Source organism: Hemibagrus wyckioides, linkage group LG27 (assembly GCF_019097595.1).
Source record: "Hemibagrus wyckioides isolate EC202008001 linkage group LG27, SWU_Hwy_1.0, whole genome shotgun sequence".
NCBI classification, from domain to species: domain Eukaryota; kingdom Metazoa; phylum Chordata; class Actinopteri; order Siluriformes; family Bagridae; genus Hemibagrus; species Hemibagrus wyckioides.
Window position 1 is genome coordinate 19,932,793 of NC_080736.1, and position 9,447 is coordinate 19,942,239.

The window sequence follows — 9,447 nt, forward strand, 5'->3', positions numbered from 1 at the left end:
TGTCCTCTGGTGTCCATTTCTACACCGAATCCTTGTGGTGCCGAAAGTGTAAAATAAAGACTAGCTTAGACAACACTGGACATTTCCCTAATGTGGAACGTTTAGGAGCTTTCTGCTTTGGATAACCAAATCGATTTTGCTCCTGAGACGTTCTAGCAACTTCAGAACACATCCTTCACTTATGATCACATGACAACTGACATGTTCATAATCATAATTATGTGTTTTGCTGTTGTTGTACAAAGAACAAGTCAACATGTTTGTATTGGGATGCACCAGTTTCTATCAACATTTAAAACAGAATAGTTCTGTGGAAAAATCTGATGGGAACAAGAAAAAGATTTGTTTGAACAAACAAACAAACAAACAAAAACTTTCCCAGAATGTTCTGTGAATCTCTACAAAATGGCAGGCCCCAAAACAGTGCACTATTTAAAAAAGTATGTATTATGTACACATTATTTTCTTCTACAAATATTTATAACTGGTATTTTTTAAGTCAGGTGACACTTTTTCAATCCCTGAATGATTTACTAAGAATAACTTCAACTTTATTGCGCGCGCGCGCACACCGCCATCTTGTGGCGACACAACCCAAAGCGAACGTCTCTTCTTACGCATGCGCAGAGGCGAACCGGCGCAGTAACAAGAAACATGGCCGCCTCCACAGTGTGTCGTTCTGTGCGCTGTGTATCTAATGTCTTACCTCGGCTAAACACGTCTTGGATACCCGTCACCTCCTGTAGATATGAAAACGTCTCCGGTCCGACGTTAACGTGGTGTCGGTATTATATTTCTGGGCTGGATACGAGTCGGAGGAGAGACGAAAGCGGTGTGACATTGAGGCGGTGTGCAGGTACAGCGTAAATTCAGGCTGAATACCAAACGGAATAACACGTACTACGTAGGCGCACTTCGTGGTGTAGGAACTAATCGCGTTTCGCGCCCTATCCTAGTGCACTAGTTTTAGAAATAGGAGCAATTTGGGATTTAGCCAATATGAACTTCGTGCATCTGTCAAACTAGTCGTGTTTTATTTGTACGTTTCCGACGTTCATGGAGTTGTTAATCGTAAGAAAAGCTTTTTAAAAAAATGTTTTTATGTTCTTTAAGGGATTTCTCTAAATTCTGGAAAGCTAGGATGGTGCAAGGAGCTTATGCGATTGCAAATACAAGGCTAGTCACGCTTACTGGACTGAGGTTTATACAGTGTTTGAACGCTCATTAATACACATCATAACAGAAGAGGCATTCAGTCCATCAGACTTTATCATTTATCTTTTATCTCAACTTCGCCAGGATTATCTTTCTGATACTGTGTTGCAAAATGGTACTCTACTGTTCTGTGCATAAGTATTTGCTCCTTTTGCAAGTGGTGTGGACTTCAATGTGTACCGACAGATTTACAAGCAGTGTTGGGTAGGTTACTTTGGAAATGCAATAGGTTACAGATTACAAGTTACTCGGTTTAAAGTGTAATAAGTAGTGTAACTTTTCAGTTACTTTATAAAAGTAAAGTAACTGATTACATTTTATTACTTTTGGATTAACTTTAACTGTAACTTTAATTACATATTTTTCTAAGTAACTGTAACGAGTTACTGTTACATTTATTTTGTAATTAAGTTACGTAACGCCGTTACATATAACTAGTTACTTCCCAACACTGTTTACAAGGTATATTTAACCTGTGACTATAAGTATCCGTCCCCCAGGTCAGTGTTTAATGGCCACAATTACAGCTACAAGTCTTCTTGAATATGTCATGAATATCAGAGAATCACTGTTGCACATCTGGATCCTGATATCCCACACTTGAGGTTGGGGGGGGGATACTTATGCAATCCACTGAATGTTGTCATAATGCAATGAAAATAAAAAATAAATAGCTTTTTGAATGTCAGATTCTACTTTTTTTTGCTTATTTATGTTCTTTTGTGTGTGTGTGTGTGAGACAGGGTTTAAGAGCCTCTGTATTTTCAGCTCACATGCCTTCCACAGCAGCTCAGTGTGTCACGATCAGCAGGATTTCTACAGCATCCTGGGAATCCCACGAACCGCCACGCAGAAAGAGATCAAGAAAGCATACTATCAGGTCAGCAACATTTAAAGCTGGTATAACACCTGGAAAGAAGAAAAGCCAATTAATTCATATCTCTTCTCAGAATAGTACAGTCAGGGTTATAGTTTTAACCTTGTCTATATCCTGACTGACATAAAGCATATATGACTATATCATATATAAACCTAGAGAGATTTTCCTAGTAGGAATTCGAAGCTTTTGGCTTTACCTGGTCAGAGCTTCAGAAGTTCTGAAGACAAAGCTGTGATATTAGAGCTGGGAAACTTGAACATATTAAGTTTGCTGGGTAAATCATGTAACTCCAGTGTTGCAATAATGCAAAAAAGTTTTTTCTCACGGCAGCTGGCGAAGAAATACCATCCGGATACAAACCAAGATGACCCGCAGGCTAAAGAGAAGTTCTCCAAGCTAGCAGAAGCGTACGAGGTTAGGTTCAAGGAAAAGTGAAAAAAAAGATCCAAATTTTTTTTAAAGGTAGTTATAATTGCTGCTTTATTGTGTGTGTGTGTGTGTGTGAGAGCAGGTTCTGAGTGACGAAGTCAAAAGGAAGCAGTATGACACGTACGGTTCTGCGGGGCCGAGCGCAAGCGGGGCGGGGCAGCAATACTGGAGGAGTGGAACCACCGTAGACCCTGAGGAACTTTTTAGGAAGATCTTCGGGGAATTTGCCGGAGCGCAGGGGTTCGGAGACTTCAGCTCTATTTTCGAACAGCCGCACGAGGTCAGCTACAGCGGCAGAAACCTCACGTCTGCATGTGTCTACTTTCTCTTGTTTAACCAGATTTTTAAGTAGAGGTTCATTCTGAGAAGACAGACATGATTTTAAGTGTGTGTGTGTTTTTGTTTGTAGTACGTCATGGAGCTGACGTTCACGCAGGCAGCTAAAGGAGTAAACAAAGAGATGACGGTGAACATAGAGGACGACTGTCCACGGTGCCACGGTAAAGGTCACGAGCCGGGCACTAAAGTCACACACTGCCACTACTGCAACGGTACCGGCATGGTGAGAGCATCATAGCAACCGTCTCCGTGGAGACCTCCATGGAGTACAATATATTTTGCTTCTTGACATGACTTAATACTCTGTGTGTGTGTGTGCGTGTGTAGGAGTCGGTGAACACAGGCATGTTTATGATGCGCTCCATGTGTCGGCGCTGCGGTGGGCGGGGCTCCATCATCATCACGCCCTGTGTGATGTGCAGAGGAACCGGCCAAACCAAACAGAAAAAGAGCCTCATGGTTCCTGTGCCTGCAGGTCTGTTTACCTCCTAATGACTCGTTTTTTTAAAAAAACATTTCTTTACACGGATTTACACGGAGCAGTTGCTTAATCTATTCGAACATGACGTGAAAAAAATCATATTCAAACGATAATTTGCCCGTATGAATATTAATATGCAGCCTGAGTGGAATAGCCCAAATTTTTTGTTGTTGTTTAGCCTCTGATCCAGCAGGGGGCACCCTAAACGTTTTTAATGTCCTTCAAGCCATCACGAAATTAAGCTAACGATACAAAGATAACAGCAAGCGACGGAACTGCCTTGAGCAGATAATTATGACCGCAGATTATCTAGAAAGCAGCGTGTGGAAGTATTTTTTTGTTCTAGACGGCAAAGTTACAGTTAAATAAGTTGCTCTGGATTAATGCAACTGCCAAGTGCTGTAAATGTAAATATTAAAATAATATCGAGAGTCACCTCAAACATTGTGGAACATCCATACAACAAGTTAGATCCTGTTATCACTTTAGAGCAGCTGGAAACAGTCCAGTGAGGTTAATTAGACCAAAGCCCAGCTTGCCACGTGGCACGTCGTCCGCCCTGACACTGGACACTCCTTCTGTAAAATGTAAAATAAATAGCTGTGTAAATTCATCTGTGTGTGTGTTTTCAGGAGTGGAGGACGGCCAGACGGTGAGGATGTCTGTAGGAAATAAGCAGGTCTACATCACATTCAGAGTGAGTTTCATGTCTGCACGGCATCTAACCCTTAATAACCACCGTAATCTACTGTTTGTCTCTGTATATACCGAGGTATTTTTTGATTGACGGTTTATTTGTTGTGTCTCAGGTCCAGAGGAGTCCGGTGTTTCGGCGCGATGGCACAGACATCCACTCTGACCTGATGATCTCAGTAGCTCAGGCTATTCTGGGAGGAACAGCTCGAGCTCAGGGCCTCTACGGGGCGGTGGACATCGCGGTGAGGCGTGTTCACTCTCAACACACGCCTGATTCTAGCAGCTTCTATTGAAAAACCTGTACTATCACACACACACACCTGGAGCTGGAGCGTCTAGTGACATATATACACACAGCCAGTAGAGGGCGGTATCACACCTTTTGGGTTTTTTTTTTTTTTTTTTTTTTTTCTTCATCCAGATTCCTCCTGGGATTCAGACGGACCAGAAGATCCGTCTGGGTGGTAAAGGAATTGCCCGCGTAAGTGGCTATGGCTACGGAGACCACTACGTCCACATCAAGATCAAAGTGCCCAAGTAAGAGACTTCTACACACACACACACACGATCAAATTCACGATCACATCCAGACTAAAATTATGAATATATACCAACATTTTATGGGGGTTTTTTTTGGAAGGAAGCTGACACGGAGGCAGCGGGATCTGATCCTCGGCTACGCCGAGGAGGAGACGGATGTAGAGGGATCCGTGAACGGAGTGACCCGATCAGCAACAGGTACAGCACACACACAAACACCATTCTATTACACTGACAATGCACACAGTATTCCCTTTGTAAGCTTCACCCAGTTCTTTAGTGACGTTACCCAGAAAAAGACACCAAGATGAACAACCGTGTGTGTGTGTGTGTGTACCTGTATAGCAAGCTCCCAGCATGCAGAAGAGAAGGAATCCGGAGCAGACCAGAGTCGTGAGGAGGAGCAGGAGAAGGAGGAGGGCGAAAAGGAGAAGGAGGAGGGCGGATTTTTCTCCAGACTTAAAAAGATGTTCTCATGAAGGATGCAGCAGGTTAGGGACTCGGAACGGTCGCGTCTCAAACGCAGTCTTCAGGCCCAGTTTGATCATCTCGTTGTTGTGTCTAGGTGAGAGGCTGTGGAAGAGTTCGGAGTCACAGAAGCTCTCCACTCATCTCATAGAGACAGAGAGAGAGAGAGATAATTCTGTTAAATTCTGTATAACGAAGTATGAACTCTTTGTGAAGCTGCAAAATAATGGTTTATTATCCTTCCCAAGCTATTTGTTCATGTAAACAATACTTAATGCTGGTTAATGTGTATTTTTCTAATATATAAAAAGAATGAAGTTGTCTGAAAGTGATGACGGACACCAAGTTATTTTGGGACGTTCCACAACATTAAATATAACTATAAAGAAAATGAACAGATTGATGTGTCCTTCTTAAGTCTTTATTTGTCACATATACATTACAGCACAGTGAAATTCTTTCTTCACACATCCCATCCTTGGAGGTTTTGGGGTCAGAGCGCAGGGTCAGCCATGATACAGCACCCCTGGAGCAGGGTGGGTTGGGGGCCTTGCTCAAGGGCCCAACAGTGGCAGCTTGGCAGCGCTGGGGCTTGAACCCCCCGATCTTCCAGTCAACAACCCAGAGTCTTAACCACTGGAGCTACCACCGCTCAATATCACCACTGAATTAATGCAACTTGCCAAATTGTGGCGTTTGAGCGTTAAAGCACTTTCCACCGTTGAAAAATAACCCACTTCAGGGTGAAACGGTGACGTCGGGTTCCGGTGTAGAGGAACGTAATCACGGTGGCCATTTTGGGTCTTTTAGTTCCTGTATTGCTGTAAAAGTGAATTGATCGCTTGATGAAGTACAGATCATGTTTTTTCCCCTAATTCTCTATACCATCCCTTAATAAGTCATAAGCTGTGTCTCAAATCACATACATCTGCACTACGGTCTAGACACCTCTATAGACATTCCGAGAAAGATATACTATTAGTTATAGTGCAGCAAGAATAGCTGTTTTGTTTGCTTAATAACTAAAGAAACTTCTTATCATAAACTTGTGTAATAATAATAATAATAATAATAATAATATTAGCAGCAATACTCAACAGATACATGTTAATTTCTCTGATTTGCTCCACTTCTAAGGTTTTAGACTCCGCCCACAAAACACTGAAATTACATATTTTTATATATATATATATATTTTTTTTTTCCTAAATTGTTTTTTCAAATGCATAAATTGATCAAATAAAACAGTGAAATGTTCAATATTGTCTTTAATTAGAAGTTTTTTTTTGGAATAAGTTCTCCAAATTTATAAATAAAATAATGATTATTGTTGGATTTGCATTAAAAATATTTTGAAAATATTTGGGTTTTGTAAAAGTTGTCTTTTAGCGAAATCAATATTTTAATTCTAACACTGTTCTAAAATAAATGTATATTTTTGGGGAAAGGAAAAAACAACAAAAAAAAAAAACACTCCCAGCAATTTTCTGGAAGCAATTAAGATTGTTTGTGATTTTTTTTTTTTTTAATGTGGTGTGTTGTTTGAGTATCTAAACCATACATACAAGTTTTCCACTTCACCTCAAAAGTCAATCACTCCAGCAGGACGTGCGGTGTTCAGTGTTTGGTGTTTTTGTAGCTTTGCATCTGGAGTAATGGAAGCGTACCTCACCCCAAAAATAATTTCGGCACACACTGCTGACACACACGGCCTCATAACCACATCCTACGCTCCGGGAACGAGTGCGTCAGGACTTGTTTTCACTCGGCTCGTGCTTCCAAGTTTGAAATTCCAGGGTTTCTAATATACCGTATGTCCAGGTAATGCAAACAGAACTCACGGTAGTACACTGATCAAAGGTTTAAAGAGGCAGAGGTGAAAAATAGAAGCCGTAACTGTGTAGAAGAGCTCGAATGTTCGTTTCTGCAGCTGATCTGTACAATCCTGTGAGATTTCATTTGAATACCTGAGACGATACTTTTATAGTGACAAATTTCCGTGTAATAAAATCTGATCAAATTTGTTCTATCACCCTGCAGCTGTTCATGTGACACTGACACTGGAGACTCCTTCCGTAAACGCCGAGTCGTCTTGTCTGCTTTCTTACAGCAAGCACTTTATCAACCACGGTTTTCTTTCCTTTTTTAAATAACAAAAAAAGGCTGTGTATCATTAGGCTTGTATTATGTTAATGTATTCAAATAAAATCGATTAACATTCAATATAAGACTCGGAATCCAGAGCTGCAACACTTTCAGACCAATCAGACAGTATATTCGTATACAGACTTATATAGAGGCGCTCAGTGTAATACGGATGGCCGGGTGTTTGTGTGTCGCTTACCTGAGGCACCGGGATGCACTATATGAAGAAGGCGAGTCAGCAGAGGCAGTGTGACGCTCTGATTCCTGGAGCCCCCATGTCACAATGTACAGGAATTCTGCTAACGTCTCAGTGCCAGCACACCTTCAGACCAGGCCTCGGTGAATCACAGCTGTTTTGGCTGCACAAAGGACAGGTCACAATAACAGACAGGTCAATTTAATGTTTAATCAAGTAATGACATCATAAAATATAAGAGCCAATCAGGTTGCAGAAAGAAATTCTGTTTACAGGGAAAAGGGGTGTGGCTTGTGCGGGATAGGATTTGCGTAATATGTTTTTTAAAACGAGAAGGTATTTATTATGTTTTTTTTATTTATTTATTTATTTTTTAACACAAGAAATTGTTTTGAATTTCCAACTAAATGCATAACCGTGCCGTGTCACTTAAATATTTGATCTGCTGGATGTGTGGAAGAGAAAAACACGCCTATGGAGTGCTCAGTGGTCAGCATAAAAAAAATAAAATAAAAATCTGGCCTGTGTGTTTTAGTGTTCCTCGGAATAGCTCTTTAGGGTCGGAAAAGAAAGCTGCTCCACCTTCATCTTGATCGGAATGTTCTCTCCTTCCGCAGCACACGTTTACACTTTCTGTGCTTTTTTTATTTTCATTTTCAGAGGTTTTGCACCTTTTTTTTTTTTTTTCCCTGCTGCTGAGACTGTGACTGGCTGCAGTCATCTAACGTTCTGAGAAAAAGAAACGTGAACAGGGTGGTCAGATTTGACTGACCAATTGGGATTAATAAAGAAGTCTTACTCTTACGTACTGTCTGTGTGGACTTTTCTCCCGTGTCTCTCTGGGTTCTTCGATGATGGTCTGCATAAAAATAAACATCAATGACTTTTGTCCATCCTTAGCCATGTTCTGATTAAAGCCTGGGTGTGACAAAACAACATTAGCCGATAATATTGTGCCGTGTTTTATCTTTTGTTTCTCGGAACAGAATGTTTTACACAGGCTTTCTTTACGACTACACAGAAAGTCAGGCTTCCCGAACATGCCGAACATAAACATATCAATTGTCATTTGGACTCATTTTGGGGTTCTAGTAGTGCTTTAAATGCTAAAAGTTGTAAATAAACTGTATGTAAGTTCTGCACTCATTTCTCAAATTTGTTGATGATAACTCTAGCTAGCTTAGCAGTCACGTGCTCTTCAGCTAGCAGCGTAGAATCTTTTTGGCACAAAATGGCTTGTGCACGATGACCTGAGTTTAGTTTCCTGATGCGCAAACATATTAAAATGAAACAAGAGTGCGTAACAGTTTAGAAAGTTTGTGTTTTACCCTGTTTTAATGACCACCAGCTGGAATTAATGTGATTTCTGTTATGACTAAAGGTCATTCCATTCACATTCAGCTCCACTAGGTGGAGTCCTTGCACCTTTACTGATTAAAGTGTGTGTATATGTGTGTGTATATATGTGTGTGTGTGTGTGTGTGTGTGTGTGTGAGAGAGAGAGAGAGAGAGAGAGAGAGTATTCATGTGGCAAAGAGAAATGTCTCACAATGTGTCTTAGTCAATCTCGACTCAGTTTCCAGTAGCTGTCGGAATTCCGGATCTTTCCAGTGAGTCAGAACATTTGGCTCAGCTCATCAACAACAGCCTTCATTAAGAAAATTGTTTAAAAAACACCTTTCCATGGAAGCGATTAAGCGTTTACTGAACAAAAATGAACGAACGAGTGAGTGTCTGCACCTAAAGAAATAAATAAACAGACAGTTTGGGGAAAAAACCGCTCCACATGAGTCGTGAATCGGCTCTTAGGTGTCACTTTAAAAAAGCCGTCTCAAAGAGTCGACTCCTTTGCAAACGGTTCATCTCTGATTTGCACGTTATTTCGGTTCTGTTTTCAGTGACATTGTGTTCTTGTGTTATTTCACAATAAAAAAATTTTCATATTTTTAAATTGTCAAGATTATAAAATGCGCCTAAGTGACTTTAAATTGTTTAAATAGGAATATTTTGGGGTGTCTTACAAATAGAAACAATACAAATTAAGCAGCACTTTGCTAT

The 9,447-nt window shown here is 40.7% G+C and overlaps 1 protein-coding gene and 1 long non-coding RNA gene across 2 annotated transcripts; one reads left to right on the forward strand and one right to left on the reverse strand.

Moving 5' to 3' along the window:
* The first annotated feature begins 617 nt into the window (after positions 1-617).
* Positions 618-5,437, forward strand: dnaja3b (DnaJ heat shock protein family (Hsp40) member A3b). The gene is made up of 11 exons (XM_058381337.1): positions 618-856; positions 1,959-2,095; positions 2,426-2,509; positions 2,607-2,804; positions 2,934-3,086; positions 3,191-3,338; positions 3,977-4,041; positions 4,154-4,282; positions 4,462-4,577; positions 4,681-4,778; positions 4,926-5,437. The coding sequence occupies exons 1-11, from the start codon at positions 655-657 to the stop codon at positions 5,057-5,059; spliced, it is 1,464 nt and encodes a 487-aa protein (XP_058237320.1). The 5' UTR covers positions 618-654; the 3' UTR covers positions 5,060-5,437.
* A 153-nt stretch (positions 5,438-5,590) lies between these two features.
* LOC131347343 (uncharacterized) lies at positions 5,591-8,361 on the reverse strand. Its single transcript, XR_009203752.1, has 3 exons — positions 8,199-8,361; positions 6,614-7,552; positions 5,591-5,869 (listed from the first exon to the last, which is right to left on the reverse strand). It is a non-coding gene; the product is annotated as an uncharacterized LOC131347343 (long non-coding RNA).
* Positions 8,362-9,447: the final 1,086 nt, after the last annotated feature.

Bases quoted from the DNA above. Each gene is read 5' to 3' on its own strand.
- dnaja3b (XM_058381337.1), top strand. From the start codon at position 655: ATGGCCGCCTCCACAGTGTGTCGTTCTGTGCGCTGTGTATCTAATGTC. The intron at 857-1,958 runs GTACAGCGTAAA...TGTGTGAGACAG, and splicing joins GACATTGAGGCGGTGTGCAG to GGTTTAAGAGCCTCTGTATT. The intron at 2,096-2,425 runs GTCAGCAACATT...TTCTCACGGCAG, and splicing joins TCAAGAAAGCATACTATCAG to CTGGCGAAGAAATACCATCC.